The following is a 22,445-nucleotide window of genomic DNA, read 5'->3' on the forward strand; positions in this document are numbered from 1 at the left end:
TCCTATCCTATATAATAAAAGGCTAATATGCAAATCGACTGAATGACGGAACTACTGGTTGCTATGACGTGCACTGATAATCAGAGGGCAGACGCTCAATGCAGGAGCTGCACCCTGGTGGTCAGTGCACTCCCACAGGGGCAGTGCCACTCAGCCAGAAGCCGGGCTCACAGCTGGCGAGCGCAGTGGTGGTGGGGGAGGCCTCTCTTGCCTCTGCAGCAACACTAAGGACCCCTGAGGGACGTCCGCCTGCTGGCTTAGGCCCACAGAGGGGTAAGGAGCAGCGAGCAGGTGGGCAGTAAGGAGTGAGGGGTCCCGGACTGTGAGAGGGATGTCCGCCAAAGGGTCCCAGACCAGGAGAGGGCACAGGCCGGGCTGAGGGATCCCCCCACTCCTAGTGCACGAATGTCATGCACCAGGCCTCTAGTTTTTTTATAAAAACTGCAATGAACAGTTTTGTCCATTTATATCTGTATTTCTATGTTATGGGCATATAGAATTCCTGAATCAAAAGATATTCATATTTAATCTCTTAATAAATATTACAAGGGCCACTTTAGAAAGCAGAAGTTTACCTAAATAGTGTCTTCCAATTCAATTACCAGTGCCAGAACCACAGCTTCAGAATAAATGTAAACAAAGATCAATATGTGAGCCATTTGGATGAGTGTTGTGGACCATGAGCTGCTGACAGCACAGTGCAGTGATAATTGCCTCTTGTATATTGCTGTGAACATCTCGGCTGTGTGTTATCTCATGCAGGCTGGTACATGACTACATGCAGTCTTTCAAGAGTTCATTGTTAACCTGAGGGTTTATGCCAAATCTTTAAGTGCCCCATAATTATCTGCAATGTTTTCTGGTGTTTGTCTTAAGGATATAGCTATTAATTATTGTGACTCTTGGACCACTAATCTTCTACTTTACTTTCCTCTCTTTATGGTTTTCTTGTCTTTTACTCTCAATTGACTCAGTAATATCAGTTATATATTTGTAAGGAAATATTAGAGTTATTAAAACAGGCATAACATAAGTGAATATATACAATACTTTCTTTTATTATATCACCTACCATCCCCCTAAAAATATCTGCTCTACAAGCTGGCTTTCCATCAGCAACAGATGTTACATTGTGGAAGAGGGGCATGTGCAAAGGAAAAGGGGGCAGAAATAGTTATCCCGATGAAATGTAGGCTCTGAGATTGTCTCCAGGCCAATGGAAAGGTTTTTGAATCATTACTGTAAATTAGCATATTAAAGATATAAAAATAGTTTCTAAAGGATAGAAAGTTACAATGTGAAAATCTTCAGGTGGCATAAGGTTTACTATTGCATGACTCTAAAACAATGGAAGGAAAGATCAAACGGTAGTTTTCATGTAACATTTATTGAGCCTTGTTCCAAGTCCTGGGCTGGGTGCTGGGGAACATAGATAAATAAGACATGCCTTTTGCCCTTCAATATTTTATATTCTTGTGGGGGACACAGACATGTGAGTGTATAAACTATAATATGAAGACTCTATAATATTGGTATATGTTGGATACAGTGGAAAAGTATCAAGGGAACACAGAATAGGACATGGTTAGTTCTGACTCAGGGTATCTGGAAGGTTTCAATGGGGATGTGAACTTGGGGCTGGGCCTTGAAGGATGAGTAGGAGTTTTGCCAGGTTGATGGCCATGATGGAAAGCATTTCCAGGCAGGGAGAGTAATGAATTGCACAAGGAAAGGCAAAAAGGCTACATTTGGGTCTCTGGTATACCTATGACCTCTAAGAACTCTGAAGGTTAATACAAATCTAAGCCTTTTTTTCTCCCACTTTCCTGTGCATACAAACCACCTGGGAATCTTGTTAACATGCAGATCTGAGTTCAGAAGGTCTGGATTCTAACAAGCTCCTGGGGGTCCATGCACCACACTTTGAATTAAAAGGCTGTAGCATTTAAACTGTTGTCTACTTCAGCAGGGCTTGCTAGTTGGTGTAAACTAGGAGCTAGATGGAGAGCACAAAGATGTCTCTTGCTGTGAGCTAGATGGAGAGCACAAAGATGTCTCTTGCTGTGAGCAAGTTAGTAAAAGTATTAGAAGCCTCTCCTTTTGAGACTGACATTTCAGAAACAGTTTCTGCATTGTACCTGAACCAGCCAGGGGTATAAATCGAGGGTGACTCATCCTGGAGGTCACCTATTTAGATGACATGGGATCAAGCACAGCAGGAAAGGTAAGGAGATGGTTTGGGCAGGCCCAGTCAGCAGGGCAATGGTGAACTCCTTCGTGGAGGGTTGTGGGGGAGGTGCAAAGGCAAGCAGCACATATGAGACTTGCACAGTTTTAAATTGACTGGGGCTCCTGCAGAATAATGACAATTAGAAAAATAACCCAAATTACCATTTTGGGTTATTTTTATGATGCTTCCCAGGTGTTTAATTTTTTAAAAAAATGTAATTTTATTGATTTCAGAAAGGAAGGGAGAGGGAGAGAGAGATAGAGACATCAATGATGAGAGAGAATCATTGATTTGCTGCCTCCTCTATGTCCCCTACTGGACATTGAGCCTGCAACCCGGGCATGTGCCCCAATAGTGACTTCCTGGTTCATAGGTTGAGGCTCAACCACTGCGCTGGCTGGGCACAGGTGTTTAATTTTTAATGAGAAAGAGCTGCATCAGTTGGGATGCTCTGTTTTGAATTTATGACAATGCTCTTTCTAAAAAATAACCTTTTAAAAAAGCACAGAAGCATTAGTTCTTTGCAGAATGTTGGACAGTAAAGCATATTTTTGGGTGGTCTTGTGGAGTAGATGATCTGATTTTCTTTCTTCCTATTTTCCATACATCATGCAGTCACCCTGCCCTCTTCGGGAGCTGGCGCCAGTGAGTGGTTTGGCGATGTGGAAACAGTCCTGGAGGGGCCCACCTGTTGTGCTAAAGACAGGCTGTGATCTCCAAATGAGATCACGAGCTTTCCTGCACTTTCATCTTCCCTGCTGTTAATGCTGGCTGTGAAACGCAGTGGAGAGACTTCATTAGACTAATGAAGGAGGAGGAAAGATCAAGTGATTATTTTTCACAAGAAGAATAGTTCTGGTCATGCTTTCCTTTCTGTGATGAAGTTTGCAGGCTGCACACATGGTCTGGAGCAGACCACATGGTTGGAATTGAGTACCCAGGCAGTGGGTCATCCTTACTTCTTCTGCGTCCTTGAACATGCCCCACCAAGACCCCTGCAGAGATGAGATCATACTAGAATGACAAGCAATTGTTCATGCTAAGGATTCACTAAGAATGAAATCAGACAGACCTCTAAGCCTATTGGAGAGAATTATAAAATCAGAAACTGAAGGAGATTGGTGGTGAGGACATCACAATTTAGAGCTGCTCCAAGACACCTTTGATATAGTTCCAACACAAGGTCATCTGAACGCTTGCATTTTGTGGCTAAGTATGTATCTTGGAAACAGGGTCTATCTCTTTCAATTTTGCTTCCCACCAGAATTCCCAAGACTGCAATTCTCACGTGCTAGAGTGCATATTAATCACCTGGGAGTGCTTGTTGGAGATGCCGATGCCTGGGCGGTACCCCAGCCTGCTGACTCAGAGAAGCCCTGGTAATGGTTCTGATGCAGGAGGGCTGAGCCCGTCCTCCGATGGGCACTGCCTTAATGGAGTCCCACTGATTGACAGGTGTAGGCCTTGTACCACTGGGAAAGAGAGCCTTTGGTTTTACTCCCTCTGGTCTCCCATCAAGAGCTAGAGCAGAAACTAAACAAAGGGAAAAGGTTCAAAGAAAACACAGAATCGATAAACCCCAAGTTTTGCGTAGTAGAAGTATTTCTAAAAGATTGTGTGTAATCAAAAATAAACTCAAAATGGATAAAGGACTTAAATGTACGACAGGAAACCATAAAAATTCTAGAAGAATACAAAGGCAACAAAATCTCAGACATATGCAGAAGCAATTTCTTCACTAATACAGCTCCTAGGGCAGTTGAAACTAAAGAGAAAATGAACAAATGGGACTACATCAAAATAAAAAGCTTCTGCACAGCAAAAGAAACCATCAACAAAACAACAAGAAAACCCACTGCGTGGGAAAACATATTTGCCAACGTCATATCTGATAAGGGCCTAATCTCAAAAATTTATAGGGAACTCATACAACTTAACAAAAAGAAGATAAATAATCCAATAAAAAAATGGGCAAAGGATCTAAATAGACACCTTTCAAAAGAGGACATTCAGAAAGCCAAGAGACATATGAGAACATGCTCAAAGTCACTAATCATCCAAGAGATGCAAATCAAAACAACAATGAGGTACCATCTCACACCTGTCAGACTGGCTATCATCAACAAATCAACAAACGACAAGTGCTGGAGAGGATGTGGACAAAAAGGAACACTTGTGCACTGCTGGTGGGAATGCAGACTGGTGCAGCCACTATGGAAGACAGTATGGAGTTTCCTCAAAAAACTGGAAATGGAACTCCCATTTGACCCTGTGATCCCACTTCTAGGAATATATCCCAAGAAACCAGAAACACCAATCAGAAAGGATATATGCACCCCTATGTTCATAGCAGCACAATTCACCATAGCTAAGATCTGGAAACAGCCTAAGTGCCCATCAGTAGATGAATGGATTAGAAAACTGTGGTACATCTACACGATGGAATACTATGCTGCTGTAAAAAAGAAGGAACTCTTACAATTTGCAACAGCATGGATGGAGCTGGAGAGCATTATGTTAAGTGAAATAAGCCAGTCAATGAAGGAAAAATACCACATGATCTCACTCATTCATGGATAATAGAGACCATTATAAACTTTTGAACAATAATAGATACAGAGGCAGAGTTGCCTCACACAGATTGTCAAACTGCAGCGGGAAGGCCGGGGAGGGTTGGGGGTCAGGAGGGAGGGGGGTAAGAGATCAACTGAAGGACTTGTATGCATGCATATGAGCATAACCAATGGACATAAGACACTGGGGGGTAGGGGAAGCCGGGGTATTGTCAAGGGCGGGGGAAAAAAAAGGACACATATGTAATACCCTTTGTAATGCTTTAAGCAATAAAAAAAAAAAAAAAAGAAGAGGTAGAGAGAGTGATTTCTCTCTACTTTCACTCAGAAGAAAGGTCACATGAGGAGGCAGTGAGAGAGGCCGTATGCCAGACAGGAAGAGAGCTCCCATCTGAAACTGATCCCTGCCACAATCTTCTTCTTGGATTTTGCAGCCGCCACAATTAAAACGTTAATTCCTCTTAAAAAAAAAAAAAGGATTGTGTGTAAATCAAATTTGTGAGTTAATCTTTACTTTCCCCTTACTTAAACCCCAACATGTTGTATCCACTTTTGATTTTCACGTGCTAGTAACTTTGCCACCTTAACTTATTTTTCAGCTAATAGGTAAAATGCACACTTACACCAAACTTTCCATCAAGAGTTTATCCACCTGTGAACAGAATAAGCTAGAGTGCTGGGGCCCCCTAGTTTGGCAGCAGCAGAGCCCTATTCACCTGGGGCACCCTGCCCCCACACTGACAGCTGCCTGGCTCTTACCCCTCGGGTTCCCGTTGCTGTTGGTTTCCTGCATCCGTTTGTGAAATTTGCACTACATCCCCTCTGACTGGTCCTTGGCTGACCTTTTAGATTGTGGCTAGAGACCCAGAGTGACCTTGCCCTTGCCTACTCTTTCAGGATACACCAGCTGTTAGACCAGTTGCACTGGTCACCAGTCTGGCTTCATTCTGGACCAAAGGGTCCAGAAATTGGAGCTCAAGTTCATGCTCATGCTTGGCAGCCAGCAATTCCTGCCCATATTTGCTACCAGGATAGGTAAAATGCAACTCACACCAAAAGACAGCAAATCAAAAAGCTTTTGTTCCCTGAGATGCACAAAATCTCTTCCTCTCACCTCTGCTCTTAAACCCCACAAATATGTCTGTCTTGTCAATGCAAAACCCACTGAATCTATCTCTCCAATTTTTACTCCACTGCCACAAAATCCTGGAAACAATTTCCCTGTTTACTAAATCACTATGTCAATCCAAATGAACTATCATTCATTTCTCTTTCTCTCTCTTTTTACCTCCCTCCCTTTCTCTATTTGTTTCTTTTCTAATACAGCGACAAAAATGTACTTCACTTATTTTCCAGTTACAAGTGAATTGGAGTATTTCATTAATTCAACAAAAATGTGGTGATGCTACGAATTAAGTACTGTTGCAGGCACGGGGGACATAGCAGTGAGTAAAATTCCCGTCCACACAAAACTAGATTCTGGCTGGGGTAGCAGAACAAATAATCAAACGACAGTATGCCAGGCAGTGAAAAATGCTATGGAGAAAAATAAAGCAGAAATGGGGTATGGTACATTAGTGAATAACATTTGTGATTTTCAATAGGGTGGTCAGAGAAAGCGATGTTGAGAAGTTGACATTTGAACAAAGACCCCACCTAATGTTGTGGCCCCACCCCATAACAAAGAAACAGAATTTCTGGAGGATGAGGCCCAGAAATCAGGATTTTAAAAAGATTCCCAGGTGATTCTAATGTGCAGCCAAGGTTGAGAACCACTGGTCTAGACACTTAGAGCTGTGTGATCTTGGGCACAATCTAAGCCTCAGCTTTCTCATCTGTAAATTGGGGATACTATCATACAAGGGTTACATAAGATAAGGCTACAAAGTCCAATGCTCAACCTATGGTAAGTGCTCCAAAAATGTTGACATGACTCACATTCATTGCTTTCACTGCTTATAAAGTCATTTCTGATTATTCAAACCACATTGATCTGTCCTACCTCTAACTTCTTTGTTAAGAATGTGTATTTCACTTGTTTGGTGCTGAATACTCTGCTCATTTCTCATACTACATATACTCAGACTTTTAGATTCAAATTGTGTTCTATCTGAGGCTTTCAATTTCTGTTTGGAATGCTGTTTTAATTTAAAATCCAATGGTTCAATTAGTAGTTTTGTGGCTCTTTTGGGAAGATATTCCATATTGAGCACCAATTTAGACTGTGAGTAAGGAAGAGTTCATATTTTCTGCAATAGACACAGAAAGTTCTGCATAAATGAATCTATCTTCTGTCTCAGAAAACGTTTCCTTACTTAGAATGAGGATGGTCTTAGAATCTAAGCTACATTGGTTGGGCCCTGGCTTGGTAGCTCAGTTGATTAGAATATTATCCCAATACACCAATGTTGCATACAGGAATCAACCAATGAATGCATAAATAAGTGAAACAACAAATGGATGTTTCTCTCTCTTTCTCTCCTCTCCCTAAAATTAATACAAGGAAAGAAAGAAAGCAAGCAAACAGAAAGAAGAATCTACATTGGTTTAACTCATTTCTACTTTAATATGAACTTACTAGAGGCCTGGTGCACGAAATTCGTGCACAGGGGCAGGGGTTCTTCAGCCCGGCCTGCACCCTTGGGGGATATCCGACTGCCGGTTTAGGTCCAATCCCCGACGGGGGGCAGCTCCTGCATTGAGCATATGCCCCTTGGTGGTCAGTGCATGTCATAGCGACTGGTTGTTCTGCCGGTCATTTCGCCGTTCAGTCAATTTGCATATTAGGGTTTTATTATATAGGATAATATTGCCAGACCTTCAATTAAGTTAGAAAATTGCACTTGGATAGTTTCTTTGGCCAACCCTCCCATTAGTTTCATGACCACCCTCTGTTTTCCTGCCTTTATGTCATTTTAAAAACATTTCATTGTTTTAAGTTCAGTATAAAAGTTTTATTGGTTTTCTAGTTATCTCAATATCCAGGGTTTTACTGGTTGTTTCTGTCTTCTTGAATGTTTTACCTATTTTGTTTAATTTTTTTAAAATGCTTTCATTGAACTTATAAAAGGGCCATGAAGACAGGGTTGGCAGGTTAAAAGAACTTTCCTTCTATAACTCTTGAAGTTTGTTCCTGCCTCTAAATCTTTAAAAGCAGGCACTTAGAAGCTCTGGGGGAAATGTGTGAGGAAAGAGGAAAAGGGTAAAGAGAGTAGAATTTTAAGTTTTGACTTTGACTTTCATGGAAGATACTTCATAAACAAGACTATATGTATGTGTGTCTCTGTACACACACATAGAGGAACACCTAATTTTATTGTGTGTTGTCTTATTGCATGTCACAGATGTGTGTTTTACAAATTAAGCAAGATCCTTCACCAACAAAAAGATTGACTTGCTTTATTGCCATATATTGTGGTCTGGAACAGAACTCGCAATATCTCTGAGGTATGTCACTGTGTGCATGTGCATGATGCTTTTTAAAAAATGAGTTTCTGGAGCCCATGATTACATAAATAATAAAATTCATCTCCCACCTGCTTCTTCCTGAACCTATCATGCTGCATGTAAATGTAGAGAACTTTGTATTTTCAGTAGATATTTGTAAACATTGCCTTGGAAAAATCGGCTCTTAACCCTTTGAGTGCCAACCAATATCCTAGGAACTATGCTAAAAGGCATTTTTGCTGATTTTACAGCAGTTTAGGAAAAAAATTATGAATCGAAAGTAAATGAAGTTACATATTCAAAAACTTAAGGAAACCTTTACTACATTTGTTTTCATCTTTGACACATATTGTTTGCTGATTGTATTATAAACAAAACATATAATGTTAACACTGCAGGAGGAGCGTGATAGCGCTCCCGGCACTTTTGGCAAAAGACAGGAGGAGCGCGATCATGCTCCCCGGCACTCTAGGGGTTAAGACATAATTAATTCTTTCTAGTTATACAAATAACTATGTAGAAATATTTGACTTTTACAATTTACATAGGTCTTGTCACAAATATATGTGAAGTTTTATCATCATGATTTTACAGAGGCAGAAAGAGGTTCAGAGAGGACAATTGACATAAGGCCACATAGCCAGTAGGTAGAACTTTGTCACAGACTCATGACTTTTAAATCCAAAGCCCAGTTTCTTTCTTTTTTTAAAAAATATATTTTTACTAGAGGCCCAGTGCACGAAATTCGTGCACAGGTATGGTCCCTAGGCCTGGCCAGTGATAAGGGCCGATCAGGTTCCCCGCCTCCCCACCTCCTCCTCTCGCTGCCCACGTGCTGCCAGTGTGTGGTTCCTTGCCTCCCTGCCTCCTCCTTCCCTTGCTCCCTCAGCACCCTGCTGCCGCTGCTGGTCACCCACCATGTTCCACACCGCCCCCTGGTGGTCAGCGCATGTCATAGCAAGCGAGCGAAATGCAGGTCTCCTGAACTCCCAAGGGGAAAATTTGCATATTAGCCTTTTATTATATAGGAGGATTGATTTCAGAAAGGGAGAGGGGAATATCAATGATGAGAGAGAATTATTGATCAGCTGCCTCCTGCACACCCCCTACTTTGGATTGAGCCTGCAACCCGGGCATGTGTTCTTGACTGGAATCGAATCTAGGACCCTTCCGTCTGAAGGCCGACGGTCTATCCACTGAGCCAAATCAGCTAAAGCCCAGTTTCTTTTTATTATGCCATTGAAATCAAGGGAAAAATCCTCCATGCACACAAAATACCAAACATTAGAGGAAAAACAAATAGTTTTGGTCTTGGCAAGAGAACTCCAATTAAACAATCTGGCTAGCCTACCCTACAGTTAAAGTTCTGATGGCAGTTAGCCTTGGTCACTGGTGTCCTGAGATGTGTTGCTTTCATGGCATCAAGAGTCAACTCTCCCCTCGTATCTTCTACTTTTCATCTGCTCTACAGGCTGGTTTGAGTTACACCACGTTTACTTTATCAGTTGGTTTTAGGGTACAGTTACGTAAATACGTTTTAGCGTTAGTTTCTGACTTTCAGCATGGAGCAGTGGCACACTAATCTCCTGCGGGGTGGTCTGCAAGCTTCCTGAGAGACAGTGCTAAGGCTCCGCGCAGGCTCTTGGTGAACCAGCCACCAAGTCTGTTTTCTGACTCAGGTTGGCTGCTGGTGTCTATTATAGTTACTCTTTTTAAAATAACACATTAATTCTCCTAAGCTCCTGTAATGCAGGCCTTCTTCAAAAGTTGGAAAGGACATAAATCTGAACATCACTGGGATGTTCTGCACTGGGTGCAAGCCTGTTTCTCAGCCCAGCATCCTGGGGTAGTCATCCACCCACCAGGCTCAGATACACTGGCCGACAGCGTGTCTGCACTTTCCAGAGGAAATCCCTGAGATCTTGTCAATATTTTACAACACGCTCACACACATTCACACAATTTTACAGACTAAGTCTATTCAGCTGTGTTTTCTACTACTAGTATGTCAGGCACGTGGCAGGTGCTCAAGGAAAGAGTTCTAAATGGATTCTCAGCCTTCTGCTGGAATTCACATCTACGTATCAGATACAAATCACCCAATTTTAATAGGTTTTTTTATTTGTAGAGAATTTTTATAAGTTTATTTGAGCCAAATTGCAGAATAATAGTTTTGCAGTTTCGTTTATGCAATTCAATAGTTTTTATTTTTTGACTGTAATATAGGCCTGGCCATACCATCTGGATTATGTATCTTTTGAAAATATCATTTATCTAAACATGTAGTGGGATTCTTTCTAGTTCAAGAATTATTCACAGGGAAGTTATTGCCAATATATCTAAAGTTGCAGGGAAAGAAAATTGTAGCAGCTATACATACTCTTGCCTGTGCACTGTGCTCTCTTTTCCTGAGAGGTAGAAACAATGGTTAAATGGTTAAGATGGTAAATCTTTTTACTACAATAAAAAAAAGTACTTTAGACAGTGCTAGACATCTTCAGAGCAACTCTTGAAAAAAACAAAAACACCCGAGAGGCCCTCACAACCTCACGAGACGCTCATTGCTAGAATACAATAAAATGAGCAGCTAGCTACTCACATGTATACATCAGTCCTCTCTAATGGAAATAATATCTCACACACTGTGATCTTTGGTGAAGTTGGTTAGGCCAAGCTTTTTCACAGACCTCGCAAAAGCCCTTCATGATCTGGCCTCTATTTCCTTATGACCAACCAGAACTAGTTAGTGGTCTTTTTCAACTCCTTGAACAGGACTTCTTACCTTAGGTGGTCTCTGTGCCTCAGTTTTACCATCGTTTTTCTTCTGCCCCACTCTTATTCATCCTTCAGAGCCAGCTTAAATATCATCTCTTTAGGGAGGCCTTTAAACTCCCTACTGACGTTTGGGCCTCTTGCTATCGCTTTGGATCAACTCACCAACCCATCCACCCTCTCCTAGAAGTCTGGATTTTTCCTTTGTAGCATTTAATACTATTGTATTTACATAATTAGGTAACATTCCTTCCACAAGGCTGAAAGTCCTACCAGGTAGGGACTGTTTCTCTTGCTAATCACTGTATTACCAGGACCCCAGTACCTTGTATACAACAGATGCTTAATATTCTCTTACCAGGTATATACTCTATTAGATATTCTCAAAGGAGTGGGTGGAGAGGCACATAAAGTTTGAGCTTGGAGGTAGAGACAGTGGCTGAATAGCCAGAGATGAAAGACTTCAGGGCTTATGGGGAAGCAAGAGAAAGTAATGAGACTAGTGTGCTTACTTAATGTTTCCCTCCCTTTCCCAACATCCCACTCTCACCCCACATAAGCCATTCAACAATAATCTATGCATTTATTTCTTTTTTTATATATATATTTAAAAATGTTTTTATTGATTTTTTAGAGAAAGGAAGGGAGAGGGAGAGAAACACTGATGAGTGAGAGAGCAACATCATCAATCGATAGCCTCCTCCATGCCCTCCACTGGGGATTGAGCCTACAACCAGGAATCCAATCGATGACCTCTTGGTTCCTGGGTCATTGCTCAGCCTCTGAGCCACACTGGCTGGGCTGCATTCATTTCTTTAGGGAATGTGGTAAACCTCAGATTACAAAGCCAAGGCCAAAATAACTGCAGAATTAGAATGTGGTCAAGAAACCGGTCACACTTTAACTGGATCAGACTTCAACACGGAGCATGTGTTCCTCATTCAACATGGGGAAAGAGAATAAACTCTTGCTTCTGCTCTCAGTTGCAGAGGAGGAAGTTTCTCTCCGCACTGACAAACACTATTTCTTTTTTGCTGCTCTTTTTCCTTCTCCTTTCCTTGGTTTCCCCTTTCCACGAAGTTTCTTCAGACGTCTCTGCTCCTCCTTGAAGTCCTGATGCTCGTCTCTGAATGGAGAGAGAAAAAACAAGCCAGGATTTTACAGACTGGAAAAGTACACCAATCTAGCACTGTTCCCTTATCCGTGGTCGGCAAACTGCGGCTCGAGAGCTACATGCGGCTCTTTGGCCCCTTGAGTGCGGCTCTTCCTAAGCCTTAGGAGTACCCTAATTAAGTTAATAACAATGTACCTACCTATATAGTTTAAGTTTAAAAAATTTGGCTCTCAAAAGAAATTTCGATCGTTGTACTGTAGATATTTGGCTGTTGACTGATGAGTTTGCCGACCACGGCCTTAGGTGGTTGTGGTAATTAATCCATGACTTCTACAAAGCACATGCTCAGCTTGGTGAACAGGAAGGATGGGGAGTCCCCAACATACAGATTCATTGTATTCCAAAAGTTCACTTCTAACTTACAGTTCCCTTCGGAGAAATAATGACAGTTAATTCTTGGGCCAGCCATGTAAACCTATGGAACTATGATACCACACTAATAATTACCCAAGTTTCCCTATTATACCAAGACAAAATACGAGAGGAGCAGAAAGTGGGGAAAAACTTCAATAGCTACACAGAGACCCTGAGAACCCCAGGAATTAGCACCTACTATAAGGGGGAATAGTGTGGAGGAAGCTGACTTAATGGTAGTAGACGGTTCACACCAAAAGGCTCAGGCAGATGGTAGCCAAATCAAAAGACAGGTACTCAAGGCAACCAGGACTGTATGTACAAGCAGATGGGTGTAAGATGAAGACTGCCCACGATGTGTAAAAATGTCTGTATTCTGCAATCAAATACCTAGAGAACAGTGGTGTTTAAATATGTAAGCTCGGGAACCCATTTGAACCTGGTTTCAAATCACAGCTCCGCCATTTAGTAGCTGCGTGACCTTGGATAAGTGACCTTCTCTCTTTGAATCTTATTCTCTTCATCTGCAAAGTATGGACAATAATAGCATATGAATTAAATGTCACAGAGGGTTTTGCTGGCCAATTTTTAACTTCCTAGGCTGTTTTGAAATAGTGGTTTTATAGGGTATGTTGTTTCAGTCCATGAACATGATGGATACAACATACCTCTTTGGGATTAGCTATGATTGCCCCAAATAACCTATTCTCAACAGTGGCCAGAGTAATTCTTCTAAAATCTAAGTCATATCCTATCACTCCTTTCTTCACAGCCCTGCAAAAGGCTCCCCATCTCACCCAGAGCAAAAGCCAGAGTCCTTCCCACAGCCCTCAGAGCCCTTGATGATCTGCCTGTAGTCCTACCGCTCACCCCTTGTTCCGTGCTGCTCCTGGAACACACCAGGTGCACATCTGCCTCAGGGCTTTGCTCTGCCCTTGCCTCTGTCTCGAAAGCTCTTCTCCAGGTTCCGCTGGGCTCACTCATCACCTTCAAGTCTCAGCGTAAACCTCATCTTCTCAATGAGGCTAACCCTGACTATCTTGTTTAAGACTGTGATCTACCTGCTCCCCACTCACCCAGTGCCCTCTCAGCACCCTTGATCCTGCCCACCCTGCTCCACTATTTTTCTTTCCATAGATGTCCAACTTTGTAACATACCACATAATTATTTACTGTTTTTCCGCCTCTTCTACATTCCCTCCCCCATTCCCATCCACCCCCAGCCAGAAAGAAAGCTTCAAAGGCAGGGGTTTTTGTCTCTGTTGATGAAATGGCCCAAGTACCTGCTAGACTGAATGGGTCACTGTTTTTGAGAATCTGTGCTTCCCTCCCCCTTGCAGGTCTTGGAGTAATATTTTATTTATTGTAAATTGTCTAGTTTCATCCTGCCTTTTGCCGCAGCAGGCGAGGAACCATTTACATGAAAATAATTATGCTTTTCTATGGATAACGAAATGCTAAGTGTTTTTTCCCTGTCCCCAAAGATAGGCAAGGCTTTATTTTTCAAACAAATGGAGAGTGGCAGCAAATAGGTACATTAAAGTAGCTGAATGTGATTTTGTTATGGGTTATAATTTTCTATTCAGGAGATCTGCCTTCCAGTGATATTTTCTTTTCGGTCATAATAAAATTAATTTTTATTTTCTGAGCCCAGGCTAATGGCAAGGGAAACTGTCCCCAAAGCAATACCAGAAGTTCAAATATGCATGGATTATAATCTGTAATAATATATTAACTTAGAAAGTCTATCCTATTTGTTCACTGTGGCTCCCCTGTGCCCATCATAAGTGCCCACATGTGGAAGGTACTTCAAAAAATATGTTGGATAAATGAATGCAGCTATCTGGAATGAACTAGTAATTTTATTACATTAGAGTGAACAGTCCCAAATTAAATTTTGTTTTGTTGCCCTAGGCAGGTATTTGATATATTTTATTTCGAGAGTTGTATAGTGTTCTGAGCTCCCACTTCCTACACATACTCAAACATACAAATGTAGGAAAGAGCCTACTACACTTACTATTATACACTATTATTCTATTTTAATAGCTTACATATTACAATTAAAGGTGAACTACACCTCATTTAGACCATGTTAGCATATTAAAAAGTGTACCAACTAAAAATGCCAGAAAAGGGTGGAAGGCAATAAAAACTCCAACAAAATTGCCACCAGGGAAGAAATGAGGCTGCCCCACACCAGCTAGGAAGCAGATCGACCAACAGGAACCTGCTCAATGTTTGGACTAGTTTTCCTCCGCATCCGCTTAGAATGCTCTTGACCAATTAAACATCTCTCTATAGCTCAGTATCTAGTCAATGTTAAGTCACATTATGGACATAATTAATTTATGTCTTCCAATAAGTGCATGTTTACCTTTATTTTTGGTAGGCCCATCATGGATATATATATTTGTTAATCCTCACCCGAGGATATTTTTTTCATTGATTTTTCAGAGAGAGTGGAAGAGAGGGAGAGGGAAAGAGTGTGTGTGAGAGAGATACATCGACTGGTTGCCTAGGACATTTTTTTCCGTTGATTTTTCAGAGAGAGTGAAAGAGAGGGAGGGGGGAAGAGGGTGTGTGAGAGAGATACATCGACTGGTTGCCTCCCATACATGCGCCAATTGGGTGGATTGAGCCAGCAACCAAGGTACTTGCCCTTCACTTAGAATCGAACCTGTGACTGCTCTAACCACTGAGCACCCGGCCAGGGTCCCATCATGAATATTTTGAAAGCCTCCATCCCCTCGCCCCTCCCCCCAAACTATCTTTTGGACTAGCTGGTCACTATTATAAGAACCACAAAACTATAAAGATGGAAAGGCTATTTTTCCCCCTTTTCTGATCTACTGCAATAATCTCTTACAGGCTGCTCTTTGTTTTTTTTGTCATTACCTGTAGAGGCCATAAAAACGCAGTATCCCCATGAGCGCAAAATAAGTGTTGTGATTTGGATACCAGTCATATGTCTCCTTCCTCTTGGCCAAAGGCTGCTCACTAAACAGTTTCACCACTTTCATGGATTTGGAATCAGTAGGCCTGGCAACTTCACCAAATAGCCGGGCACTCAGGCGAGTCATGCGCAAGGCATATTCTGAAAGTGAAGACATTTCTGGGGCAGGAGGGAGGAAGAGTCCCTAGAAAATGAGAAGACAAATGGGTTAGTGTTAGAAATTCACAGATTACTGAATGAACACTTTAGAAAGCGAAAACACAGCAAGTCACACGTGATTCTGTCCATGTTGTTGGCAGGACATGCCTTGGAGTTGAGAACTATCCACAGTCCAAGTGGCTATTTCCTTTGCATGTTTTATATTTGCAATTTTTATATTTGGTGTTCATATACTATCGCTCCCTTGCTCTATGCCCTTTTTTACAATGAGCTATTTTGTGATTCAATAAGTTATTGAGTGGTCAGTTTACCTTTTTGTAGGCTAGATGAGGGCAGAGAAACAAGTTTTCCTACCACAGTATTATTATACCTTCAAAAACACCCACCTAAGCAGTCTGCAGAATAAATATGCTGACTGCTTGCCATCTAAAGGTTTAATCATGGCAGAGAAATAATTATGCTGTTGTCTTTATTATCAGCCCTTTGAACACTGATCTCCTCAAGGGCTCCAGATGGCTGCGAACTGCTAATGAGTTATGAGGTCATTTAGCCTCTAGGTTGCTGGATTGAATTCTGCTTAGAGACTGAGAGCCATTTGGGAAAAACAAAGATAGTGGTCTTATAGAAATAAAGTGAAGAGCTCAAAAGATTCATTTTATTCCCGAATAGAGGGCACTTGTGAATTGTGATATTGCTTATCTTCCATCTTATATATTCTGCTTTAATGCAAACTAGCTAAGTCTTATTAGCTGAAAACAGTAACTTGTTCTTCAGAGGTGTGGGAAGCCACCGCATGCCAACACTGTCATGAGCATGCACCAAGGAACGCGGGACGCTGATGGACCTTGAGCGTTAGCAGGGCTTATGTTAGGCACCAATTGTTCATGTTGAGATAGTGGTGTCTCGAAGCAATCTCCTGACCTGATAGCCTCCAAGTAAATGTTTACTGGACCTTACTGATCTTTACTGACCCTTGAGACAGTCTGTCTGCTGCTTGTTTGCTGTGCTTTACTGAGGGCAAGATGTGTATCTAAAACTGAATAAGAAGCAGATTGCCCTAGCCGGTTTGGCTCCATGGATAGACCATCGGCTTGCAGACTGTAGGGTCCCAGGTTCGATACCAGTCAAGGGCACATGCCCAGGTTGCGGGCTCGATCCCCAGTAGGGGGCATGCAGGAGGCAGCCAATTAGTGATTCTCTCTCATCATTGATGTTTCCGTCTCTCCCTCTCCCTTCCTCTCTGAAATCAATAAAAATATATTTTTTAAAAAAAGCAGACTAGGCCAGGACTCAGTGAGCCTCTTCATGAAAGAGGTTCCACCTGGCCCCCCAATGCCGCCTTTTTTTTTTTTTAAATATATTTTATTGATTTTTTTTTACAGAGAGGAAGGGAGAGGGACAGAGAGTCAGAAACATCAATGAGAGAGAAACATCGCGATTAGCTGCCTCTGCACACCTCCTACTGGGGATGTGCCCGCAACCAAGGTACATGCCCTTGACCAGAATCGAACCTGGGACCTTTCAGTGGATGCTCTATCCACGGAGCCAAACCAGTTAGGGCCCCAATGCCTTCTAAATTCATATTTCTTGTATAGCATTTTCATTTGTGCATCAGCCCCTCCTTCAGATCCTGAACCTAGCTGTGCAGGTCGAGGCAAGAGGGATAGAATGTTCAAATAGGTATATAAATGGTATCTGTAATATGCAGAAATCATAGCTAAAATATCAAAAATTATATAGGTGATACTTAACCAAGAATGCTCTGGTGAAATAACTATCTTATTCCATTCCAGTTAAATGTAGGTAACTATTGGCAGAATATGCTAATTTGACATTTTTGTACATAGTGAGATGAGAATCTATGCTAAGAGACCATCTTGGGGGATAGTTCAGCTGGGATAAAAAGGAGTTGATCTTCAAATAGAAAAATGTCATAAACCTGTCTTGAAAAAAAGGTGGAAAAAATAGACAAAAAAACCCCTCCTAAACAGGAAGGGTGTTAAGTACATTTCAAAATATCTAGTGCAAGAAAAACAAAACCAAAAATCAGTGTTTAAATTAAGGAATATTTAATGTGTATGTCAAGATCCATTGAAAGAGCAGAGGCTGGCCTCAAACCAACTTAAGAATTATCAATCTCAAACCATTTATCATTCTGAAACCAACCAAGCAATCTTGGGCCAATAGTGCCACCTGAAGGCCAGCAAAGGGACAACTGTTAGATCCAAGATTCCTTTGCCGTCCCCTGACCCCCCAAACCAGGGATCTGTGCAAGTCTTGCTGTTTCTTTTTCCTTTTCCTTTTAGTTCCCAGATTTACTTCTCTCCCAACTCTTGCTTCATTATATGGATGTGGATGAGTTGGGGTTATATTTTCATCAATGAGAGACAAAGTCATTAACTGTTTAACACAGTGATTTTCAAACTGTGTGCCGCAAGAGTTTGTAAAACATGCAATACCTGACTATTTAGTCAGGGACACTGACCTCTTTACCTTTATTTTATTTTTTCGTATATGTCCTAAATTTTCATAAGATGCCCTATACACACATTTGCTACTAAAAATTGAAATAGCACATCAAAAAACTTGTTACAACTCAAGTTTTTGAAAACCAGAGAATCTAGTTAATGCACCCTGCACTAATCATGTTGTAGCCAAACCATCCAATGTATTCTGTTTTACATTTCTTCCATACAAGTTACTTGCTTCTCATTCTTGATGTTGGGTTTCATCTTGCTGACTTCCGGCTTCTAAAACACAATGACAACACTCAGACCTATTAGTGCTTCTTTGGGTCAAATAAAAAAGGAACTGAAGTATATTGAAGTCATTTAAATGCAATCTAAATTGATTCCTGGTATCAAGGTAGACAAGAAAAAGATGCAAGAGAAAGACCATCACAGAACTTCTATCATAGGTGATCTAAATATTAGTATACAGTCTATCCTAGCAGAGTAGTTTGCCTAAGCTGCTGCATAATGACTTAAAATTACTAGCAAGAAAAAAAAAGTACGAGAACAAGGTTTATGTCCAAATCGGCTCCATGTTATAATTCTCCATGATATTATATTATCAGAAGGATCTGATAATATTATCAGAAGGATCTCCATGATATAGGCAATAATGACAGCTACATGTAAATCTTCTGAATCTTGATTCAATCTCAAGTTTCCTCTCCTGTAGGTCTTCTTTAAGCAAAGATCTAATAACTTGTAACATCTTTTCTTTCAGAACAGTTCCTCACTCCACGTCGTCTCCTATACAGCATGCCCTGATTCAGCCCCAGTCCAACCCCTTTAAGTTTTTTTCTCTGTCCTGCTGTTGGGGTGAATGTTTTGGTGGAAGGGAAGGGAATTTTGTAGTAGGGCTGAGAGTCAAGTTACTAAGTCCTTTGCTAGTACTTGAGTGCCAGCTGACTCTTCTTCACGGGGAACCTGAGAAGACTCCGGGGTCCAGGGTGGGTTATTGGAAGTCAGTCACAGCCTGAAGTTCCTCCTGAATTCCATCTCCAAAGAGTTCAAGCAGAAAGTGATGTTCAAAACTCTCAAATTGCTACAAAGTCCCTCTTTTCCTTTAGGTTGTCAAATAAAATGACAACAGTCAACACAATAGCTGTCCGGTGTGGGTGAATCAAAATTATACCTATTTTTTTTTATCAGATTGGCAAAAATATATACGTATTTTGGTGTGCCACAGAATTTTAGTAATTAGTGTGTGCCATGAAATGAAAAAGGTTGAAAACCACTGGTTTAATGTATAAACAGAAAATAGTTAACAAGTTAGTGCTTTAAACCTCTAAAGGCCTTGCAAATTTTGTGCACCGGGCCTCTAGTAGCTTATAAATCAAAAGATCTCATTAGAATCCATTGGAATGTGATTATATCACAAAATCCAAGTCCTAAAACTTTTATGATGGAGAAAGGGAATAAACCTTTTCAAACCTGAGTCTCTTACTAGGAACAGAGAACCACTTGCTAAATAGAAGGAAACTGAAAATGGTTATAATTATCAATTACTGCTTTGTAGTCTCCTTCCACATAGCCCATATGTGTCTGATTAAGAATGGCATAGGAACTTGATGTTCTTTTTTTTTCCCCCACATAGGCTAAAACAGCTTAAAAGTTTTGCTGTCCATAAATATTGGTTCTAATACTGGCAAACTGCCACTTTTTACTAGCCTTAAGTTTTTAAAAAATTCAAATGCCATACTTAGGACTTTTTAGGGCCTTGATATGCCTTTTTATGGATTCCTTCCATTTTATCTTTAAAAAAAATCTGATGACCTTGTTAAAGGCATTAAAGTAAAAGGCAAATATTTTACATGTCAATTAGATTTTTATTCACATGAAGCCATTCTAAGAGGTACAATTAAATCACTTTTCTTTAAATGTGAACTAGATAAAACAGCATCATGAAGGAAAATTAACTGGAGTTAAAAATGGTAAGCAAAAAACAAATTACTCAAATATATTAGGCCCACATAAGGAAATTCCCATATTTTTACTTTGGCATAAAAGGGCAAGTTTCTTTGATTTTTTTTCTGATACTTCTGATGCACTTAAAAGGTCAGGTTCAATGTTTATTTCAATACTGGTTTCGAATTAGGTTTGCCTTTTTTCTTTGAAAAGTGCTGGAGTTCTTAACTTGGCTATCCCTTGGCGTGGTGAATCCTGTGGAACTTTAAAAATGTATGCTGAATCGTTCGTGTGTGTAAATCTTGCTGGGGATCGCTTTCTCCAGTTTCTCAAAAACCAGTGGTTAGAGGAGAGCTCCAGCTCTGGAGCTGAGAATCTGGGAGGAATTCTGCCTCTGCACTTTCATGGCCTAACGTGTTAGTAGTAGGCACTGCACTCCTGGCCTCCGTTTTCTCATCTGCTACATGAGGACAGTTACACTGCCTCCTCCGTAATGAGGCTGGCGCACAGAACTCATGGCCCAGTGCCTGCCCTAATCATCAGCTGGCCCCAAGGAACTCACACGCTGTGCACACGTGTTTCACAGGAAAACAATCTAAACACAATGCTTTCTTATTTTTAAAGCCTGGTACTGATCATTTTACTGGGTCTCAGAGACATCAAGGGCTCTGGATATACACTGAGTGGCCAGATTATTATGACCATCTGACGTTTGCAGGCAAATTAGCTATAATTTCGCGCTGAAGTTGCTAGAGGGCCAGACCATTATAAATAGGGAAGCAGGTTGTTTACCACGACAGTAGAAGCGATTTTTTTCTGAAGATATGGGTAAGCAACGCGATTAATCAGCCTTTGAATGTGGGATATATATATCTGTATATCAGCTTTATTCAGTTTAACAAGAACATCCCCAAAACCCTCCAACTGACTGGATCACGCCTGCCTGGGATGGAAGGAACCGTGTCAAGTCACCTGACGTCGAATCGGCAGGGTATTTCGCGAATATTTTTCTTAAATATCACTTTATTATATTTTTCTCAAGCTGCTAACAAAATTAATCTGCATACCCCACACAAAGCTACGGTGCAAAAAGCCATCTGGTGAGCAAAGAAACGGAGTCTTGAAAGCTCCCTAATCAAGAAGACAGTAACTGCGCCGGAGAGGAAACTAGGCTAGCGTCCTTAGTTTAGAGAAAATCCCCCAATTTACGCATGAAAAGGCCAAGTTGTTTGTATGATACCGGCGAACCTTCCAAGCTGCTTAAAAATGAAATTGTCTCCTTCTGTTCTTGGCGACCCTACAAAGTTGTGGACCCCAACCCTCCCCCCGCCCCAACCCCCACCCCGCCCCTACAGCCACCGCCCACACCGCTCTACAGACCCCCACGAAGTCACGGACAGCCTTACCCAGTGCTGACCTTCCTCTCCCACGCGCCCTTCCACCGGAAGGCCCGCCCCCAACCCGGCTCCAAGTCTCGCCAGAAACCGCTGCGGAGAGCAGTAGAGAAACGAAAGCCTGGGGGCTAGAGAGGAACCCTAGTGGAAGACCCGGAGCTACTAGCGTCAGACCTGGCGCCTGCGCAGTGAGGCTAGCTCCTCCGGGCGTGCGTACCGAGGACTAGGTGGTCCGGGGTAAGGAAGGAAGGTTAGTTTTCCTGTAAGGTCCTGCGAGGTTCGCTAACCGTGTTTTGCTGGAAGTGGCTACACAGCTGCCCCCCAGATCTCTGAAGCAGTGGCTATTGTGTGCGCCTTGTGGTGGAAGATGAAATGCACTTTCTTTTTTCTTTTCCTCTTTTGGTGTCATTCTCTTTTCATCCATCCTAAGCCTTGACTCTAGGGACTGAAGTCTTCGGCTCCACATGGGGTGCCATACACCTGTCCTTCCGCCTACCTACTCATCCTCTAATAGGCAATTAGTATCACCTGCAGGAGGCCATTCTTGGTACTCCCTTCCTGGATTAGGGGCGCTGTTTGGAGCCCTTTGTGGCCCTCTTCCTCCACTGGCCTGGATGCTTCTTTCAGGGACAGATGGGATATTTATCTGACTCCTCAGTAGTCACCCAGATCCGCTTGGGAGATAGTATAAACTCAATAGGTATTTCTTTTCCTATTAAATTTACTTTCAAGCAAGTCACATCCCATAGACATTGTATGAAACATTTATTGAACATGTACTTATTTTCTGAGAATTATTCAAGGCCTTTCATAAATATTCTAAAATGTACCCTAGAGCCCTAGCCGGTTTGGCTGAGTGGATAGAGTGTCGATCTGTGGACTGAAGGGTCCGGGTAGATTCTGGTCAAGGGCACATGAGCCATTGGGGGCTGGATCTCCAGTGTGGGGCTTGCAAGAGGCAGCTGATGGAT

At 41.7% G+C, this 22,445-nt stretch overlaps 1 protein-coding gene across 1 annotated transcript; it reads right to left on the reverse strand.

Moving 5' to 3' along the window:
• Positions 1–11,910: 11,910 nt before the first annotated feature.
• On the reverse strand, positions 11,911–21,561 carry MRPS33 (mitochondrial ribosomal protein S33). The gene is made up of 3 exons (XM_006094715.3): positions 21,487–21,561; positions 15,449–15,690; positions 11,911–12,148 (listed from the first exon to the last, which is right to left on the reverse strand). Exons 2-3 carry the CDS (start codon positions 15,661–15,663, stop codon positions 12,043–12,045), a joined length of 321 nt encoding a protein of 106 aa, XP_006094777.1. The 5' UTR covers positions 15,664–15,690; positions 21,487–21,561; the 3' UTR covers positions 11,911–12,042.
• Positions 21,562–22,445: the final 884 nt, after the last annotated feature.

The sequence above is a fragment of the Myotis lucifugus genome, unplaced genomic scaffold (genome assembly GCF_000147115.1).
Source record: "Myotis lucifugus unplaced genomic scaffold, Myoluc2.0 scaffold_141, whole genome shotgun sequence".
NCBI classification, from domain to species: Eukaryota; Metazoa; Chordata; class Mammalia; order Chiroptera; family Vespertilionidae; genus Myotis; species Myotis lucifugus.

Coding starts and splice junctions, on each gene's coding strand:
- MRPS33 (XM_006094715.3), bottom strand. CDS start 15,663: ATGTCTTCACTTTCAGAATATGCCTTGCGCATGACTCGCCTGAGTGCC. Junction 12,149..15,448: donor CGTTTTTATGGCCTCTACAG/GTAATGACAAAA, acceptor CTCTCCATTCAG/AGACGAGCATCAGGACTTCA.